Consider the following 21,232-nt stretch of genomic DNA (forward strand, 5'->3'; position numbering starts at 1 on the left):
GCACTTGAGTGGGCAGTGCTGATCCAGATTGCTGCTGGCCACGCTGTGATGAGACCAGGGGCACCCCGGGCATAAAGCACCAACCCTCCCCATGGCCAGTGGGGCTGCATCACCCCAGCCGGGGGGAGCAGCCCCCAGGAGCAGCCGGGTGCCGGGCAGTGTCACCTGTGGTCACACTTCAGCCCCGCACGCAGGACGGTCCCGCCGGGGCTGCTCGGGGCTGTGGGCAGCTCTCAGAGCTCGCTGCTCCGGTGCTCTCTGCTGTCCGTGAGGGCTTCGGCAGCCATGCAATGCCCGTGCTGTCAGAGAGGCAGCGGGGAGGAAGGGCGGGGATGTGTTATCCCCTCGGAGCAGCCCGAGCTCCCCGCCGCTGGGTGTGCCGCGATGTGCCCAGCCCTCCGGCCGCGGTACCTGCCGCCTCCGCGCGTCACCGGGCTCCGGCTATAAAGCGCCGGCGACAGAGCATCCCCCAGCACAGGAGACACAGCATCCCCCAGCACAGGAGACAGAGCATCCCCCAGCACAGGAGACACAGCATCCCCCAGCGCAGGAGACAGAGCATCCCCCAGCACAGGAGACACAGCATCCCCTAGAACAGGCAACAGAGCATCCCCTAGAACAGGAGACAGAGCATCCCCCCAGTGCAGGCGACAGAGCATCCCCCAGCACAGGAGACACAGCATCCCCCAGCACAGGAGACACAGCATCCCCCAGCACAGGAGACACAGCATCCCCTAGAACAGGAGACAGAGCATCCCCCAGCACAGGAGACACAGCATCCCCCAGCACAGGAGACACAGCATCCCCCAGCACAGGAGACACAGCATCCCCTAGAACAGGAGACACAGCATCCCCTAGAACAGGAGACAGAGCATCCCCCAGCACAGGAGACACAGCATCCCCCAGCACAGGAGACACAGCATCCCCCAGCACAGGAGACACAGCATCCCCCAGCACAGGAGACAGAGCATCCCCCAGCACAGGAGACACAGCATCCCCCAGCACAGGAGACACAGCATCCCCTAGAACAGGAGACACAGCATCCCCCAGCACAGCAGCTCCCCCCGGAGCGCAGCTCCAAGGAGTGAGCAGCAGGAGAGATGTTTTATTCGGGGATCCTGACAGAGCCGAGTAGGAAAGAAGTGGAGATAAGGGAAGCGGCGTCTCTCCGCCAGCAGAGGAGGATGAAGCAGGCGGTTCAGTTTATTCACAAGGATTCTGCAGATCTGCTCCCTCTGGACGGGCTGAAGAAGCTGGGGACGTCGAAGGATACTGTAAGGCTCTATTGTGTTTATTGGAAGGGGACTTGAGGAGCTGGTAGGGCAGTGTATATTTCTTTCTTCACGCTGCTTTTCTGTTAGGAGAAGTTGGTTGCATGTGGAAACTGATTGTAAAAAATGGGATTTTTGTATGTAAAAGCAAGGGAGTAGAAATATGATGGTAGTTATAACCACAGTTGTTTTCTTATAGTAAGTACTTTTAGATGCCTGGCACTCAGAGTTAATAGCATTTAATTTTTAATTTTTTTTTTTAACTTTTGCATGAAAATGGCATTCTGTTTGCAGTACACCATTCCTCTCTGGGTCAGAGTAAGTCAGAATGGCTTCATACAATGCATACATACACACACATGTTGGCCTGTGATCTATACACACACACCACAGAATCACAGAGATTCAGTAAAGTATAGTCACTACTATTTCAAAATAAAAAGCTCTCAAGATCACGCTTCAATAAAGGCTAATGCATATATGGAGTTTCTTAAACCAAAGAGACATAATTTTAGGTTTAAAATATTTACTTGTGCAGTGATCTGTGTGATCCTGTACTTGGTGTCATTAACCTTGTCTGGGGGCTGGAGAGCATTTCTAAATACTGTACAGATGTTTCAGCTTTCTCTACTGGGAAAGAATACTTCAATGTAACAGCAAAAGTTCTGACAAAATTTAGGAAACATATCTATCAGGGAAAGCTCCTTTAGGTTTTTTTTTTGCCAAAGTGTTGAAAAAAAATCTTTCACCTTGTAAAACAATATTTGCGTTTTTCCAATGCTTGATATGGGTTTTATTGAAAACCAAAGTCAATATTTTTTTTTTTAGTGTTTTGTTTTGTCTGAGCCTTCCTGCTCAGCTGGGTTAGGCTTGGCTCTGCCTGCCTGGGACAAGTGGGGTGAGTTGGCTGTTCTCTGCAGTGCACACAGAGGTGATTTTTTTTGATATCCCAAGTGTTTTGCAATTGTAGGAAGTGGAGGTCTTGGCCAGGGAAGGGCTCAGAAGGAGCTTTCCTGGTCACCACTAAATCACAGCTCTCCAGCAGGGAGTTGAAGTGCTTTTCGGGGAGGGATAACATTATTTCTGTTTTCAGCAGAGTCAAAATGACATTTTGTGGCTCCGTGACCCCCAGTGAGTGGGGCTGAGTCCCTGACGTGGGTTCTGCTCTGCCCAGACAAGAATCAACAGGTAGCAGGAGCCAGGGGCACTGAGCACTGAAGTCCATGGCCCTGCAGAGAGAGGACCAGGTTTTATACCAGCACCAGGGGCAGGGCATGGGGCTCCTTGACACCACCTTAGACACAGAAATGTCACTCGAGGTGTCCTCCCTGCTCCTGTGCCATGGCTGCAGCGTCACTCCTGCTGCACCCACAGCTCCTGCAAGGACCTGCATGGGGGGCTCTCTCCAGGGATGTGCCAAAGCTCCCAGTCCCCTCCAAGAGCAAAAAGAAGGTGCAATGCAGCAGAGGTGAAGTGCCCATCTGGCTGCTGGGGCTGGGGTGAGAACCCAGCTGGTCTGGGCCACCCCACTGCAAAATGCCCCTTGTCCCCACGCCACAGAGGGGGGTGATGGCACAGTGGGTACATGTGGCCAGAGCTCCCTTGGCCACAGCCTCCTGCCCCTTGGGGTCTGCAGGGAGTCCCCAAAGTGAGAGCACTGGCACGTGCTCAGGCCCGTTCCCAGAGCCACAGAGAGGAATTCAGAGATGTGTCCCTGGGGTGTGCTGCAGTGAAAGGATGCTGCCACACTCAGCCCTCACACAGCCAGGGTGGGAGAGGGCACTGCTGAGAGGACACATTGTGTGTCCCCACTGCTGTGGCTGCCTGGATGTCACAAGGGCTGTCCCCAGGAGGAGCGGGAGATTGTGCATCTCTGAGACTGGAGACCCTCCAAAATATGGGACTTCACTTTGGCGTGGCCCCAAATTGAGCAGCGCATGCCCGGAGGGGCTGAGCTGCATGATCAGGAGGCCCAGGGCAATCAGAGGTCTCGGCCCAAGGCGTTTGCATGGCTTCCTTGAGGATGATTGTGCATGTCCCCACAAAGCAGCAGGTTTTTGTCCTAGAGCTGCGTGGCAGCCGTGGTGACGCGTGTGTGGAGGGGCTCCTGACGTGCCTGCTGTTATTAATGCAGGGTTTCCTGCGGGGGTTTTCCATCAGCCTTGGCAGGAGCAGAGAGGAGGGAACAGCTCCCCAGAGATGGCGACAGGTGGTGAGAACAGATCCTGGCTGTCACTGTGGCAGCTGGCAGCAAGCATTGCAGTTTTGGGGAGAAATCCCCTTCCTTGTGGCCCTGGTGTGGGGGTACTGTGCACAGCGAAGCTGCAGCAGGTCACCAGGGTGGGTGTGCTGGCATCCCCATGTCTGTGTGCCATCACTCAGCTCTCCTGGTGATGCTGTGCACAGGTAGGTTTGATAAATACTTTTTGTGATCATCCATTTCAATGCTCTCATCATTTCCAGTGAGTTACTCTGGCTCAGACAGAACTCCAGCTTCTCGCTCCCTTTATGTACTCCCCTCTGTCCAGTATGAGACCAAGCTATAGCAAAGCATACACTGAATTTGGAAAATGTCAGGCTGGATGTAGAGAACAGAAATTGCTTTGTTTTGATGCCTCTTCCCTCTATTAGCCTCTTTCCTGAAGCCCAAAAAACTGGCATGAGATGGTCTTCAGCTGGGATGGGGGCTTCCTGACAGGGTAACCATGGCCCCCTTCCCAGCCTGGACAGGGCTCTTGCAGCTGGCTCTTGCAGCTCCCCCAGGTGCTCTGACACTTGTGCCTTGCCCCCAGAAGCCCCCGGGCCAGTTTGGAGCAGCTTTGTCCAGAACAGTCCTGCATCATTTGACGACCTGGGAAGCAGAGTTATAAATAGTAACAAAAGCAACAACAACAACAACAACAGCTTTTCCCATTTCCATCGTGCCCTCAGAGCACCCCTGGGTACCCCCAGCACAACCCTGGGTGCCCCGTGGCCCCAGCCCCAGCTCCCCACAGCTGGGGCAGCACTGGATGAACTGCAGCACGTTCAGGTGTCCCCACCTCCCTGCTGTGCACGCCCAGAGTTTGGTGTGCCTGAAATGCAAAAAGCTCTGATGCTGTGTGCTCTGCCTCGCCCAGAGAGCTGGCTGCTGCCTGGGCACACAGGGGTGCAGGGGGCAGCTCTGTGCCACCCCATCACCCTAAGAGAGGGGCTGACAGCACATGATGCTGTCAGGGACATGTGAGTTAGGATGAAGGATGGGAAGAAGAGAGAGAAATTGATTATTTCTTGGGATTAGCTCTGTTGATGCATTAAAACTTTTCCCTTCCCCACCCCCCCCCACCCCACTGTCTAGGTACAGAACAAAGGGCAAACCTCCTCCTGAGAGGTGTTTGTGGAGGAGGGGAGCTGGTGTCTTCCCTGACTTTCACCTCCACCTGAGTGAAATTGTTGATGGGTCTTGTTATCCCCAGATCTAGAAGCCAAATAGAGGGAAACCTGCCAGAGAAATGAATACTGCAAGCTGCAGCAATGCACTTGCTTACAAATCACAAAGGACCAAAGCTAGGCAGAATTATTTGTGCTTTTGACAGACAGTGGTAAATAAGGTCAGCAATAGATGGTGTCTCCTCTTGCTTCTTTAGGTTTTCACTGTGACATTTTTGGGGATCATAGCTTTTTGCAAATATTGGAGTTGGAAATCGACCTATCTTATGAAAAAAATCCTGATTTGTATTTATACAGTGCTGAATGATACTAGGAAATTTTTTTTTTTTTTTGCTGACACAATGTAACATTCTCTACTTTTATAAAACTTTCAACATTTTTTTGCAATGCAAAGGAATATTGTACCAGGTGATCTGGCTTCCTTCAAACACTGCCAGGCCCACACTGGAGGGAGAACACAGCTGCCTTCCTCACTGCTGCCAGGAGGAGGTTTTCCTCCTCTCCCTCCCTCCCAGACATGGTCTGCTTGCAGTTTGCCAGCAAAATGTGCATTTGCAAATGTCCCCTGGCACATTATCCATTTACCAAGTGCGTATCCATCACTTGAGTCATCTCTGTGGCTAACATCCCTCACTCTGTTGCACACAAGAGTCAAGGGAAATCCAAGTTAAAGCAAACTAATTAATAGCCTGAGACAGGATGTTGCTGCAGGGAACCTTTTCAGCCCCCTCCTGCCAGATTATTGCTGTATTGGAGCACAACATAAGGAATATTTGTCCCCCCAGAGGCAGGATTTGCTGTGGTTTTCAGAAGGGCAAGTGTCAACAAAAGACAATCCCATTTGTGCTGCTAACTTGAGTTTGCCGAGTGATGGATTTTTTCCTTTTGATGACGGATCCCATGTAACATTAATAAAAACTAGGGCTTGAGAAAACCCATATATGCTACTGATTAACAATCCATAGGAGAAATGGTAGTTTAAAAAAAATAGGTTGAATTCAATGGTAGTTAAAATAGTAGTTAATGACAGTTAAAATAGCAACGAGGACTGTGCTGCAGATTGAGGCCAGGCAGATCAGAAGATGTCCTGGATGATGGCATTCAGAAATTTCTCTTGGTCCTGCCTGAGTGGGGCTGGGCACAAGGAAGTGACCACTGTGTGACAGGCTGTCTTCTGGCCAGCTGCGTGAACCTCATCATTTACTTCTACACTCCCTGTCCTTCCTTTTGTTGTTTTTAAATGGTGTGAAGAATTAGTGTTCCAGCTGTGTTCCTGAGCTGCAAACATAAAGGATGAAAAGCACATCCCATCCACTGTCAGAAAACCCTGGCCTGCATTTTTGCTCTGGTGAGGAGCACTGGAGGTGCTCACAGGGCTGACTCTGCTCCTACACTTCTGCCTCATACCAGGGATTCCTCATTTCCAAACTGACCTGCTTGTCCCTCCACACAGGGCCCAGTACCAGTGCAGCCTGCCTGCCTTTAGTCCAGTTAAGCAATACTGCTTTCTGCTGTTTGGCCTCACTGGGAAGGCAGCACAATGTCAGATCTGATTCCTCCCCATCAGGAGTTGCTGCTTAGACACAGGACGTGCTCTGTGGTGGGTTGGTCAGACACAGCCCCTGCAGCCCAAAATGGCCATGGGATTTTATTTCCAGTAGCAGAAATCAGGAGAGTGCAGAGTGGGGATGCAAGGAGTTGATGTATCCCAGTGACCACTGGTGCTGCTGCAGCTGCCCCATCCCATCAGCCCGGTCCAGCTCCGCTGCCTGCATTGCGCCCACAGTGCAATCCGAAGCGCCAGCGTGGCTGCAGTTATTTTAGGATGATGCCAGGTTGCATTAGACTTCTGTAAGTGGTGTTATTTAACATGCTGTGCACAAGGGTGGGCACTGGCCAGCTTGGGGAGCCACGGCCCGAGGTTTTCAAAGTTATCCTGACTCTGATATTCCCTTGGGATGAGGGGGTTTGCTGGTTCAGATGTCTCTGCAGTCACACAGGCATGTTTAACATGAATGCAAAAATTCAAGGATAAGCCTGTAAAAATGTCTCACCATGGACAAATTAAAATCAGAAGGAAAGGCATTAATGGGGAGGGCAGATTAGCCAGGCAGAGAAATGAGCAGATAATCAGGCAGAGTCATTTCACCTCCAGCAGAGTGTGTGCATCCATCTGCGATGAACATTAAACATAAAAAGGCTTTTGGGAAAGAGATTGGAGGAGATCTTGAGAGGCAACATGCTTCTCCCAGAGCAAATGGAAATAACAGAGAAAGAGAGAAGTGTTGGGAATTCTGGGAGAATACCTACCTGCCTCAGATGAGCTTAGCTCTTTCCTTCCTCTCCCTTTCCTCTTGTGATATGGCACCCAGGATTGGTCCCATTTAGCCACCCTTAGCAACTAAATAAAAGTGCAGGGGAAAGAGGCACAGAGGGCAATTTCAGACTTTCTTTATACTTAGGTATGGTGAATATAATTGGAAAGTTGATTAGTTACCTCCAAATTTTTCACATCACTACTGAATTCCCAATATCAAGAGATGAAGGCAGTTATGGTTGAAACACCAGCTTGAAAAGGCCAGACTTGTTTGGATTCCTATATGCAATCAAACCTTGAATTTGAGTTTGGTAAAAGAAAGGCATCCCTCCAAGGTCTCAAAGGTTAGTAGTTTGAAAGTATTATTCCCTTTGCAAAACAAAGTTCTTTTTAGCCAAAGACAGGTAGGCCAGAACTAGCTAGGAAGAATAGCTGCAGTCTGGGAATTAGGGAGAGTGAGACTTCATGGCCTCTCTCCTGTGAGAGCAGCGCTGGCCATGGGCACCACAGGCAGTCTGGTGGCACAGGCCACTGTGTGGCTTTCCTCTGACTTCACCCTGCTCTCCTGTGCGTGTTCTTCCTTAAAGCAGCCACATAACATCCTGCAGAAGCGCCTGATGGAGACAAATTTATCCAAGTTCCGAGGCAGCCGAGGCAGCCGGGCTCCGAAGGGCGATCTCTCATCACAGACCAACAGGCTGAACCAAACCAAACTGGGCAGCTCGGGGAAAACAGAGGATGAAGAGCTCATAGTGGTGAGCTGCCAGGTAATAGTACTTCCACAGCCTTTTGTGGGTATTTTTTTGCTGCAGATTTTATTTCCCACAGTCTCAGGCTGTGCTCTTGTTCTCCATGATTCCCAGTCAGGTTTCTGCTCCCATGGGACTGTCACAGCTCTGGGGATACAATCCCTCTGCTGCTCCAGGCTGCTGTGGCAGAGATGCCCACCTGGGAATCGCAGAGAAAACTGGTGTGATGGGTGTCTTCCCTTACACATCAGGGCAGAGGGGATAGCTAAGCTGGGGCAGCATGCTGAAATTCTGGGATATAATTATCCATGGCAAATCCCTGTGCTCACAGCCTGCTTGTTTTCCTTAAGTGCCATCCCTATTTTCTTTGCCCAAGGACAATTTCACATTTCCCTTCCTTAGCCCCATGCTCATTTGTATTCCCCACTCTCCACAGTATTCCCTCCTGCCTGGGCTGCCCCATCTGCTCTCTGCAGGGCCAAATGAGCCAGGAAGGGCGCAGGACCCCACGTGCATCTGAGCGTGCAGGGGAGCAGGGATGAGCTGGCATGAGGAGAGTTCATGGGCACCAGAGCTCCTGGACACTCTGGTGCTCATCCTGCATCCCACACATCATTTCCCATCTCTTCTTGCTCTTGCAGTGTGCGGGGAAGGAGCTGAAGGCCGTGGTGGACACCGGCTCGCAGCACAACCTCATGTCCTCCTCCTGCCTGGACAGGCTAGGGTAAATATCCAGCTGGATTTCTGTTCTGCAGGAGCGTGGCACCTGGCAGCACAGGCAGTGTCCTGGGGCTGGGGCTCTGCCCATGTCAGTGATGGTCATTCTAGAAGGGCTGGGCAAGCTCCTTGACCCTCCTCTTACAAGCAAATCCTGTTCCAGTCTTACCTGGCAGGGAGGTGGAATAGAAAGCCACTGGTACCACCCTATCCACCCCTGAGGGAATCCCTTCAGAGGGTTGGATGCATTTGTATTTTTTCACTGCCTGCTTGTCACTCAGTGCCTCATGAAACAGCTGAACCTTCCCCGGCTTTCTGTGTCCCCAGAGCAGCCCAGCCCAGCCCTGCAGGCTCCCGTGGCAGGGCAGGGACCAGGCTGCTGGACATGCCCCCAGACAGTGGCTGCAGCACTGCTGGCCCAGCAGCCACTGTAAAGAAGCTGTGTGCATGCATGTTCTCAGAACTGGGTGTCTGATGCTGCTCTCAGTTACAAATTTCTCCTGGTTAAAGGAAAAGAAAATGTATTTATGGATTATTAGAGGTGACTGACAGCCATTTGCAGCAAAACTCTCTGTCATCTCTGAGGAACAGTACCAGGCTTCAGCTCACAGGATATCAAGGAGGTTTTGGCACTTTATTCCCATGGAGTCATTGCTTTTTGCAGCTAACTTGCAATAATTATGAAAAAAAAAAAAGAAAATTACGCCTGCTTACTGAGCACTACTGCACGGCCCTGACTGAATGGTGCCTGTTCCTGTCCTAACGTTAATTACTTCTTTGCACAACAGTGCTTAGTGACTGGAAGGTGGCTGTGCTTAATACAACCTTCTCACAATGTGTGGAGCAGCTCAGCCAAGCTTAGGATGGCCACACGATGGCATTTGGAGGATTTCATGCTCTGGGACACTTCCCCTGCTCCCTGTGCTTGTTACATGAGTCTGGTGCCGTTCTTGCAGCACTGCTCTGCTGCAGCAGCCCTGTCCTTCAAAGAGCACTGAAGAAAGAGGTCAGAGCCTGTTTCTGCTGCCCAGGTCTCAGGGGATCCAGTGCCTCAAAGCATCATTTGTGTGTCTGATGCTCAGGCTCAATTCCTCCCTTCTTTTCCAAAGATTTTTTGTGTCTTTTCATGATGCCAGTCACTCTCTCCCCCTCACAGTGGAGTAGGCTCACAGCTTGGCAGTATGAGAAATCCCCTGTGGAGCTGTAGGAGGTGCAGGAGGTGGCCAAGGAACTCATGAACTTCTGATTGGTATGTTCCCACTGATTTTTAAGGCCAGACTCCAAGAAAGCAATAGAGGGGATCCAGCTCCTTTTCCCTGCTACCCCTCACAGTCTTTGCACCTGTGCTAAATGGTGTGGGCAATGCCCACCTCAGTCCTGGAGCCTCTGAGGGGGCTGGTCCCCAGGGCAGACGGACGGACAGACAGGCAGACACATGCACTGCTGCAATGCGGCTCAGCAGAAAGGTACCTCAGATAGCTGAAACTTGATCTGGCTTTTATCTCAGGGAGAGATCAGCACCTCAAATGGCCTTTCCATTAGATTCTTGCTCAGTTTAAAAGAGAAACTGAAGCTAAATATTTAATTAGTATTGTCAGACTGCTTCAAAGGGTGTAGATAGAAATACCTGAGATATCTCTGACATCCTTTTTTCTTTTCTTTGGGCTGAATGTGATTGATCTGTCCCCATTTCCTCTGAACAAACTCAGCAGCAGCACCTAACAATCTAAAAAACACGGGCTGGGCCACCCTGGATGTGAGCCATGTTTAGCATGGAGAAAAGGGGCCTCAGGGGGTACCTTATTACTCTCTACAACTACCCCAAAAGGAGGCTCAAGTGAGGTCATGAGTGACAGGACCAGAGGAAACGGTTTCAGGTTGTGCCATGTGAGGTTTAGTTTAGGTATCAGGAAAATTTCTTCCCTGAAAGGGTGGTCAGGCCTTGGAACAAGCTGTTTAGTGAAGTGGTGGCATCACCATGCCTAGAAGTGTTCAAAATATGTGTGGGTGTGGCAGGTGTGGCAGCTGGGGACACAGCTGGACTCGGTGACCTTAGAGGTCTGTTCCAACCTCAGCCTTTCTATGATTCCATGGGGACAGAGTGTCAGCTCCACTCATGGAAGCTGGAGTGAACTGACCCTTCCTTACACCCACACTGCATTAGAAGCAATTCTGTATTCCCCAAGTCTTAGGAAAACGTAGGAAAGAGATTCCTTGGGTAAAACCCAAAATGCAGCACAGAGCTGTGCTTGGGCAGCACTGTGGGTCATGCTGTGTTCTGCTGGCTGCCAGGGGCCATTTGATGTTAGGAGTGTTTTCAATGCCCACAGGTTAAAGGAGCATCTCAAAGCACTCCCTGTCGAAGAGGAGATGGTTTCATTGCCAAACAAGGTGAAAGCCATCGGGCAGATCGAGTGTCTGTCCCTCACGGTGGGAGCGGTCCCCGTGGAGTGTGCTGCCCTCGTCGTGGGTGAGTGCACAACCCTCTGCTCCTCCACCATGGGCTGGGGTCTGCTTCCTCTTACCCCAGCAGGAAAAACAGAGCTTTAGGAAGGTGCTAAAATTCAAATAGAGTAAGTTCTTGTTCAGCCCCCCAGAGGGAAGGGGGAGGATGTGTTCACAAGCTTGGCTTTGCCATGCTGATGGAGCAACCACTGCAGGCATATCCTCCTGCCATCCTGTGCCCTCCTGTTCTCCTTTGAGTCAGTCCCTTTATAAACAGGGTTTTGTTCAGCAGAGCAACCACAAAGGAAGTCACTGACAAAAAGCCCAGGAGGGCATTTTGAATGTATAAATCTGAAACGTCCTGTTTTTTTTTCCAGAAGACAACAACCAACCCTTTTCCTTTGGGCTGCAGACACTGAAGTCTCTGAAGGTAGGAGTTTTCCAGCAGGATGCTGATGAGGAAGCTGGGACTGCTCTAATTTGCAGTTTGCCCTCTTACCTAAAGACATTTATTCTCTACAGTGTGTCATAAACATGGAGAAGCAGCACCTCGTTCTGGGGCAGATGGACAGGGAAGAAATCCCGTTTGTGGGCGTTGACAGTGCTGAGGCAGGAGAGCAGTAAGTAGTCTGGGGAGGTGAGCTGCATGTGCATCCCTCAGCCTGCTGGCAGTGCCCCCTGGCAGGGCCACACAGGAGCTGCCAGACCCTTTGCTGGAGGCAAGTGAGAGCTCAGTGGCCCCGGCAGAAATTGTTTTCATCAGCTCATCAAATTTTGAAATGGAGTCCCGATTTTTCGGCAGCCTTTGTCAGCTTTTACTGCTTTTTTTTTTCCTGGTAAACACTGTACATCAAAGCGGGTGTCTGACAAGACATGCACAGGGGAATGCCTTAGGAAATGTACTTTTTGGAGGTCACCAAGAAGACTCCTTGAGGCCTGCTTTGACAGCATTCGCAAACAAATTTTTGTCTGGAAAATATTTATGAAGCAAGGCCAACAAACCCACATGAATGCTTGAGAGAGAGATCCTGCCTGGAGATAATGGTGTTGCCACTTCTCCCCGCATTACCCCAGCAGCCCTCCTGCCAGCTCTTCCTGGTGTCCCAGATTTATCCAGCCTTATCTCCCTAAAGAAAGGTAAATATGTGCTGTACCTCTGAAATGTGTGTAGCCGTGGTGGCTGGCTCTGCAGGCAAGCAGGCAGGGCAAACCCCCTCCTCCCAGGCACTGCATGGGGCTCCTTCTTGCAGGGTGCTGTGCATAAGAGATGTTTCACTGATTCCTGCCTCTGACTCACGAAACCAGCAGGCACTGAGTGCCCGACAGGGTGTTTGCACTTCTGTACTGCTTTCAAGGCCAAATTATGCTTCCCCCTCTCCCCCACCATGGAAAATGCCTGTTTTACTAAACGTCTTTTCCTTCTAGTTTCAGCAGTTTGGAGGCATAAAGAGAAATTGAAACACCACCCCCTCGCAGGAGCTTGATATCAAAGAAATCCTGTGCAGCTGTTCCAGATGAAACAGCAACGTGCTGCTTTGAAAACATTTATACTAGGCTACAGCTTGAGTAGAGCTAAATGAAATCCTGTTTGTAGCCAGTAATTTAGAGATATTGTCATGTTTATCTATGGGTTTTGAGAAACAAACGTGTGCTTACTTTCTGGACTTTTCTATATAGTGTCCTCTTTATTACAAACAGTTGGGAAAAACCTTATGAATTTCTTCTGATGAGAAAAATACTTTTTATAGTGGCCTCGTATGAGTAATTGTACTTAGCTGCGATTAGAGGCTATCAGAATGAGATTTTTATTAATGATTTTTCCAGGGGCTAAGCATTTATATTCACTTAATTGATATTGCCACATTCAAATGGCCATTACCAGGAAGTTACTCAGAGTAAAATAACAATGTTAATACCACCTAAAAATTATAGCTCATCCTGTTAGCATAGCATTGTTGCCATGTAATTAGGGATGCAACTGCTGGCTTGATGAGAAAGAGCAATTGCAGAATTATTAATGGGTTACAGGCTTCTCTGCAGTGGCGTGGCAGAAGCACAGGAACAGGATCTGGGAGGGCTCCCAGGGTGATCTCCCAGTGTGGGGTTGGCACCAGCGCTGGGACTCAAAACCCTCTGAGCAGGGATCCTCTGGGCAAGTCGTGGCTGCCTTCCTGTGGGGGTAGTCAAGTAAATAAATCATTACACCGGGCCAAAAGGCAACAAACGAGCACAGGAATGTGTTGTCTGGAAAGCAGCAGATGCAGTGCCCTGGGCTGCCCCTGCCACCAGGACCTGTGCCTGCCCCTGCCCACCCAGCACCCAGCCTGAAAACCCTGCAGCTCCCGGGCCACGGCTGGCGCAGGTTATCGACTCCAGCTGCACTTCAGTGCTGCTGCCAGAAATGCCATATTTTTTATATCTGTCTCCAAATCGCTCGGGTTCTTAAGTGTAACCCTTGATGACCCTCAGGGGAGGTGGGAGTTTTTGCCAGTACAAGCACTTCATTTGGTGTCACTGTCCTGGAGCAGCAGGACAGGTATTGCCTGGGGGAGCCTGGCCTCACACAAATGTGGCTTCTTACGTTTTCAAAACCTATTGGGAATTAATCGCTGTCATCTGCTGAAGAGGCATCTTTAAAATTCAGAATAATCCCCTTGTGATGTTGTGCATCTGCTGACGGCCAGTCCTGCTGCAGCTGGATCCTGAAGGGATGCAGTTGTGCTGCAGGAGCTGCTCTGCCAGCTCTGACTTACCAAAAACGCTCTGGCCCCAGCATCAGCCGCAAGCACCATCGGCATTCCCACTTCGGAAGCCTCTTGATGGGTCTGGCTGAGAATCAGAAAGTTTTGTCACCCCATGGCCATTGGCAGCCAGGCTCCTGCCAGCTGATCCAGTGCGTGCCCACCCTGCCATCCCATGCCTGCCAGAGCATCTCAGCTGGAGCTTTATCTCCTGCACTGGGTTTGAACCTCTTTTCAATATTGGGTATATCCAGCAAACCTGAACTATCTGTATTTTGAGCTATTTTCTATTTTGGTGATGAGTTTCAGTGCTTTCTCTACATACAGTATTTTATATAACACAGCTATAAATAAAAAAATATATATATATTTACAGGGTTGGGCTGCCCAGGGTAGTCCCACTGATGTGTTGTAGAAATATTTCACTAAATATTAAATATATTTGATTATTTTATATGCTATGAGTTTGGTATTTTGGTACTTTTTTTTCTTTCTCTGCATATTACTGTGCTAAATGTCAAATTAAATCTAAATAAAGTTACACCATTATCGCTGTTTATTTGCTTGTGTGCTAGATATGCTGGGGTTTTTTTGTTTTGTTTTCAGTGCATGTCTCTGTTAAGAAAAGGGGTTGTTTCACTCTTAGGTCTGTTGAGGCTCTAAAGGGCCTTTGGAAATGCTGTTGGGAATTGCCATTGAACAGAGGGAGACTGGCAGTTGGGATGAATTAACCAGGGCAGGCTAAATGGCACACGGCACTTGGGCTAAAAGGTGAGCACTTGAAATCCCAGCCTTCTGTCACCATGGCTCTCCCTCCCGAGGGAGGAATGCGATCTGTGAGATCCTGCTGTTTCCAGGGTTACCCCTTTGGACAGCTGTTTTGGTGTCTGTGCTGTGTTCAGTTAGCTTGCTGGGGCAATGCCAATGCAGATGGATATGAGAGTCCTTTGTAAACTCTGGAAAGCCAGGAAAAGAAAGTGGCCAGAACACAAGAGGTGAGGCACGAGTGCCACAGCTATGTGACCACAGGCAGAGGTCAGGGTCTTCCCCAAAGCTTTGAGTCTGGATTTAGGGACTTCTGTCCCTGCCTGGATAGGCTTTAGGATGCTTCAGCAGTAGTTGAGCTTTGTCTTACTGATGAGAAATTATCCTTTCACCCACTCCAAGTCTCACAGCAACAACCTTTGGTGGAGCAGCAATACTCCATGCCTGGTGAAATTGGTTCTCCTCAATGCTGGGCTGGCATTTTCTCTGAGCATGGAAACAAACCAGGCTCCAGCAACAAAATGGAGAAAAAAATGGGAAGAATCAATGTACAGGCAAAAATAATGTCTCATGCTTCCTGGAGCTGTTATAGGTTTCTAGATTTATTTGTGGTGCTAGAGAGCAGAGTCCCAGCACATGCAAATAGAAAATCAATGGGCAAAATTCCATCCCCTCTGCACAGTGGGGCTAGCCCTGGAACTGGGGGCCCTTCAGAGGTGGCTCCTGTGAACAGGATAAGACAGGACAGCTGCTGTAGGAGACAGGCATTCACCTCAGTCTAGAGGGATTATAGAATAGGGGAAGTAACATCAGATCTCTGTGCCAAGCACTTGCATGGTCACAGGGGTAAATGGTACAGCAGCTGAGGGTTGCAGACCAGCTCCACAAGCCCTGGCTGCCTGCTCCTGCTCCTCTCCAGCACAGGTGTGTGCCTGTGCCCCTTCGGCAACCTCTCCCTGGCATGGGTTTGCAGGAAGGCCTCGTAACCAAGGGACCTGGGCAGGAGGCAGAGGCAGAGAAGGGGGCAATGCCTGCAGCCATGTGGGATGAGGAGGACTCAGGAGATAAAGAAACAGCTGTGAGAGGACATTATGAGAAGCCTCTGGCATGGGAGAAGGTTTTGTTGAATGTTTTATTCAGCTGGTTAATGTCACCATGCTGCACACAAACATCTCACAGGTGAGGCCAAGCACAACTCCCTTCCCAGGCAGCCTTAGGGAAAGTGACCCAGCTGCTCCTTGGCCAATGCACTGTCCCTTGTGCTCATGTGGTCAGCAGAATGTGGTGGGACAGAATGCCTTTGCTCCCTCCAAGACCACATCTAGTCATGCCTAAAGCCAAGTCAAAGCACTCAAAGAAGACATTAAACAGAACCCTGGTGAGCCCATTGCAGAGCTTCAAAGGCTGGTGGAACATGCAGGATCTTGATGATTGGGCCCTTGCAATTAGGATGGCCCATGTGGGCAAGGCATCAACATTTGCTGAAAATTTTGGAGACCTGGAGATCTGGTGGAGAGTGGCTGTCAGGCTCCCAACTGGTGTCTGTACCTCATTGCAAGTGGTGCACCTGAGGGCATGTGGGCAGGCAGCAGCAGAGGAGGAGCACTCTGGGGCTGCAGAGTGGGGGTCACCCCACAACTCCACCTCCTTCCACCACATTTGCTACTTAACTCCTTCTGGGCTGGCCACTCTGCAGTGGAAAGTCAGAGGCCATTGCCAGGAGCTGCCCTACAACCATCACTCATGTGCACTTTGGGTCCTGCTGAGATCCACCAACATTTGGTCATCACCAGCAGAGCAGCTGATTAGATGAGAGCTGCTGGGGTGTCTCTTCACAGTTATCTCCAGGGTAATCTGTTATCTAATAGCTCTCCAGAGAGGTCCTTTTCACAGGCTTTTCTACTACTGATGATGAAGTGATGCTCAACATGTTGTGAAAACAAATCTAATTCTTATGTCTCAGAAGCAAATAACTTGATGACTTATTTCTATATAAACATATGTCTTGGGCTGAATATTGCTGGGTTTATTTTATGGGACAAGCATCAGCTGAGGCCTGTATTGCTTTATCACCTGCTGCTTAATAGATGCATGTGATGTATCAGGTTTCCATTAACTGAAAATCTGCTCCTTTTCCTAAGCTGAGATCCCTCTTTTTTCTCTTTTCCATGGACTCTGCACTGCTGGCAGTAGCTCAGGCATGTGCTGGTCTCCTCCTCCTCCTCTGTTAACAACCACATGGCTGACGAGAGGCTACAGGCTCTGGAAATGACACTGCAGGTATCAGTGACATTTCACCAGAGACGGCTTTGCTGCAAAGGCAATTGATTTAATGATTTTGTTACTAGAGTGCTGCTGCAACCACTTCCCCAGGATGAGATTTCATCACTCTCAAAGTGGGTGAGAAGACAGTCGACAACCTAAAAATACCGGGTATTTAGGAATAACAGGAAGCCATGGCAGCAGGAGAACTAGCAGGGGAGAGAGCTGCCGGGACTTTCTCCCCTTTTTGGATGTGGTAGGATCGATGCCCAAGGCTTGTGGCCGCAGGGAGACGCGGTTGGATTCTCCAGAATAGCGCCTTGGCTCGCTCAAGGAGAGGTGGTGTAAAGTTATGTGCTCGTTAAACCTAAACCCTCCCAGTACCCAGACACAGGTGGGGGATCTGCAGAAGGTGGGGAGCTCTTAATGCTGCTTCAGCCCCTTGTGTCTCCACAGCGCCAGGGCCAGCACTGACTTACTGCTCAGCACCTCTCACCTCTCTTTCTCGGAGACCAGGAGAAACAACCTCCTCCCTTCAGTGGAGCTGCTGCAGGTGAGGAAACCACTGCTGAACACCTCGAGGTGCCTCTGGCCAGCCCGTGGGGCTGGCACAGCCCCTGTGCTGTGGTACCCAGCCAGAGCACAGGGACCATGCTGGGGGCAGCGCTGTCCCCATGCTCCAGTGGCAGCAGCCCCACGGGTGACACGGAGCTGCAGAGAGCCGGTGCCAGATGCTCCTACCAAGGAGTGAAGCACTAAGAGAGGACTGACAGGAAGAAGAGAGGACTGACAGGAAGACTGGGGAAGGAGACCAGGACCCAGCCACCTAAAAGCTCTCTCTGCTGTAAGGAGAAGGTAGGAGGGTCAAGTACCTCTGTTACCTGTACCCGTGTACCTTTGTTACCTGCAACCCAGGGATGCACAGCTGGCCATGGAATTTGCCAGGTGTTGCCAGCTGGGATGGCAATGCTGGCAAAGGCAGCATTGAGAAATACTGCATAAGGGAAGGAACAATATTGAGATCTGTGACCTCAGTGAGAAAAACAATATATTTTAAAGTGTTGCTATAAATCTCAGTCCTCTGTTCCTCCACAAACAAAATCACATGGAGAGATCAGGAGAGTGATCAGGCACTTGACAGATGCAAAACATACTGAGTCATGGAGAACAGGGGCAAAGAGAAACTGCAACACCAGACAGTACTGGCTATTAATTTGAAAATAAAAATGTAATTGGGACTTAATCATTGGTCTTTCCTAGATCACAAATCAAAAAACCATTTCAAAATCCCTGGGTGGAAGACAAAGCCCAGGATGAATGAGTTGCAGCCCAGTGACCTGGTTTTATCCAGGCCAGTAGTGATCAGGACACATGAAAAATGATCAGGACTTTGCCACTAGCCTTTTTGATCACTGGTGGGGAAGTAGAAAACCTGTAATTGGGCAAAATGTGGCTTGGAGCTGGAGTAACAAAGAAACTTGGCCTCAACAGTGCAGTCATGTGCGGCTCCAGTGAAGTGGGTCTGCTGTGAGAGGTGCCCTGGGAAAGCTGTTCAGCCTTCTGGCTTGGCAGGCTTAGAGAGGAAATCTGTGGACTTTAAGCTCCTACTCACAGAGAACTTCTCTACTGAAAGCATCGTGATGCTTCTTGGTTTAGACTTCAGTGGCATTTTTCAGATTGACTTTTAAGGCTAACAGAAGGGGAAATGGGCTCTTGTTCCTTCAGGAGACGACAGTGTATTTTTAAAAACAAATTATGCATGAGGACTAATTAACTTGGCATTTACAGCTTAGCATTCTCCTGGTTAAATTTGCTCCAACTGAGACCACGTTTTGTTGCAAGAAAACTTCTGCCTGGCATTTCTTCCCCTTTCCTTTCCTTTCCTTTCCTTTCCTTTCCTTTCCTTTCCTTTCCTTTCCTTTCCTTTCCTTTCCTTTCCTTTCCTTTCCTTTCCTTTCCTTTCCTTTCCTTTCCTTTCCTTTCCTTTCCTTTCCTTTCCTTTCCTTTCCTTTCCTTTCCTTTCCTTTCCTTTCCTTTCCTTTCCTTTCCTTTCCTTTCCTTTCCTTTCCTTTCCTTTCCTTTCCTTTCCTTTCCTTTCCTTTCCTTTCCTTTCCTTTCCTTTCCTTTCCTTTCCTTTCCTTTCCTTTCCTTTCCTTTCCTTTCCTTTCCTTTCCTTTCCTTTCCTTTCCTTTCCTTTCCTTTCCTTTCCTTTCCTTTCCTTTCCTTTCCTTTCCTTTCCTTTCCTTTCCTTTCCTTTCCTTTCCTTTCCTTTCCTTTCCTTTCCTTTCCTTTCCTTTCCTTTCCTTTCCTTTCCTTTCCTTTCCTTTCCTTTCCTTTCCTTTCCTTTCCTTTCCTTTCCTTTCCCTTTCCTTTCCTTTCCTTTCCCTTTCCTTCCCTTTCCTTTCCCTTTCCTTTCCTTTCCCTTTCCTTTCCCTTTCCTTTCCTTTCCTTTCCCTTCCCTTCGTATGCTGCGACATTAAGGTCATGAGCCACCTTCCAATGTCCTGTTCAGTGATTTCCAGTGAAGTAATGAGTAGAGTGAAGATCTCAGGTTTAGCTGTGAGGGCTGGGATGTGTCTCAGTGAAGATTTCTCTCTTATGGTCCTGGTCAATGTTCTAACAGCTAGAAAGTGCCTACTGGGTTCACCTGTACCTATCCAGAGAGCATCTGAGCACAGTGGCAGCTGCAGAAAAGCTGCTTGGAGAAAGCTCCAGCACAATGAATCACTGTAGTCTGCACAAAGGGAGTTAATAGGGTGCTCTCATTCACAAATTGTATTAGAAGACACTGATGACAATGAGCCCACATCAGCTGCTCACCCTGCACTTCCGCTCTCTGCCATCCCAAATCAAGTTAAGGTCATCTAGATGTACCTCTTATTGCTTCAGGAGAAAAATGTGTCCTGTTTGTTCCTGGGGGGTCACAGGTAACCAGTGCAGCAGAGGCCAGGCACAGCAAAGGCACAGCCCCATCTCTGGCCTCTGCTGCCACGTTTGCAGGGAGGTCAGTGGGTCAATCCCAAGGGTCAATCCCCAAGGCCCAGCTTCAGGAGTGAAGCTCTCAGGACTCTGCAGGACAGGATGAAGGGATAACATACACCAGCCTTAAGACTGGTTTGTTGGAGGGCTGCAGGTCTACATCACTATGTGCTCATGTGCAAACACAAACCTTGAGTTTCTCTCACTCTTTTAGATTCTTTTCTCTTGATTTTTTAAAGCCTGAACTGACAGATCTTTGACCAGCAAGGTCAGTTATTTATCTTCCCTATAATTCCCACAATACAAAACTATAAACATAAGTGGTGGTGGTGGGTAAACCACCAGATCCAAAGGACAAAAACACAGGTCCCAAACAAAACCCTCAGTTGTTGTACAGCTCAGAAGCTCTAACCAGGGGTCTAGTGTATTAAACAAAATACAAACGGAATGGACTCAGTGTCCAGCTTTTGAGGTAGATGAGTTAAAATTAGGGCAACTTAGACAATGAAAAAAGAGGCAGGATGGCAAAAGGAAGGACACGAGGTTTTAGCAGAATTAACTGTGTGCTAAAATAATCCTTAGGAGACTGGTGTTAGTAACCAACTCTCCTGACAATTCCTTTGCATGGAATATGCTGCTTACCCATCACTGCTGCATTTAGGTGTAGAAGCAGCCTCACAGGGAGCACTGCTCAGAATGGAGGTAAGTCTCCAACTCTATGGCAGGAAAAGCAAGGCTGTGTATTTAGTAGAATCACCTGCATGCACTTATTGACCTCCCCAGAGATCCTGAGGCTGGCCCAAATGGCTTTCAAAGAAAGCCACCCAACTGACTCTGAGCAAGGCCCCATATTTTAATCTTTTAATTGATGCAGCAAATCTCTTTTCTGCCCTTGAGCTCAGAGAAGGGTGCTCTTGTCAGGCAGAGAACAACCAGAAGCACATCTCAGAAGCACATGATGTACTGAACTCTCTGGAGACTGCTAATGATGTTTGATTAATTTTCATTATTAGTGTGAGCAAGCTTTGAGCTCTCTCTGCATCTGTCTTATTTAGAGTTGTCTTTTCTTTCTTAGTTAAATAGCAGCTTCTACAGACAGTGATCTAATTGTTCCTCAGCACCTGCTTAAAGCCATCCAAGTTAAGGATGGACATTGTATAATTTGCAGTACACGTGATTTGGTCTTTAAGGCTCAGATCAAATAAAATGGAATAGCAAATGAGGCAGTAATTGAGTTAAGTGGAAGGTTCTGTGCAGGATGATGCTGGGGTCACAGAAATCCTTGGGCTGGACAACCCAGATGACAACATGCACTCGTTGAGGCAAATACTGAGCAATTGGGAGTGCTACAGCCAAAGCCACACACTGAGCTCTCAGTTTACACATGAAAAGCTTAGAATCTGCACAGGAAGAATGTTAAAAGAAAAAAAAAAAGAACATAATCCTCAACCTCACTATAGCATTACACTGGACTGGCAGGCAGGAAAACTTATCCTACTTTCTTCCACCCAGCTTCAATGCCCTGAACTCATCTTTATGCTCCATATTTCTCATCTG

At 49.1% G+C, this 21,232-nt stretch overlaps 1 protein-coding gene across 2 annotated transcripts; it reads left to right on the forward strand.

Annotated features, from left to right (window-relative positions):
* The first annotated feature begins 459 nt into the window (after positions 1-459).
* NRIP3 (nuclear receptor interacting protein 3) lies at positions 460-14,228 on the forward strand. 2 transcript variants are annotated; one of them, XM_053945658.1, is made up of 7 exons: positions 460-1,274; positions 7,605-7,784; positions 8,408-8,490; positions 10,814-10,953; positions 11,306-11,358; positions 11,451-11,548; positions 12,354-14,228. In XM_053945658.1, the coding sequence occupies exons 1-7, from the start codon at positions 1,101-1,103 to the stop codon at positions 12,373-12,375; spliced, it is 750 nt and encodes a 249-aa protein (XP_053801633.1). In that variant the 5' UTR covers positions 460-1,100; the 3' UTR covers positions 12,376-14,228. The 2 variants fall into 2 exon arrangements, with proteins under 2 accessions (XP_053801633.1, XP_053801635.1); XM_053945660.1 differs by having other exon boundaries at positions 7,608-7,784.
* The last annotated feature ends 7,004 nt before the right edge of the window (positions 14,229-21,232 follow it).

This window comes from Vidua chalybeata, chromosome 6 (assembly GCF_026979565.1).
Source record: "Vidua chalybeata isolate OUT-0048 chromosome 6, bVidCha1 merged haplotype, whole genome shotgun sequence".
Lineage (NCBI taxonomy): Eukaryota > Metazoa > Chordata > Aves > Passeriformes > Viduidae > Vidua > Vidua chalybeata.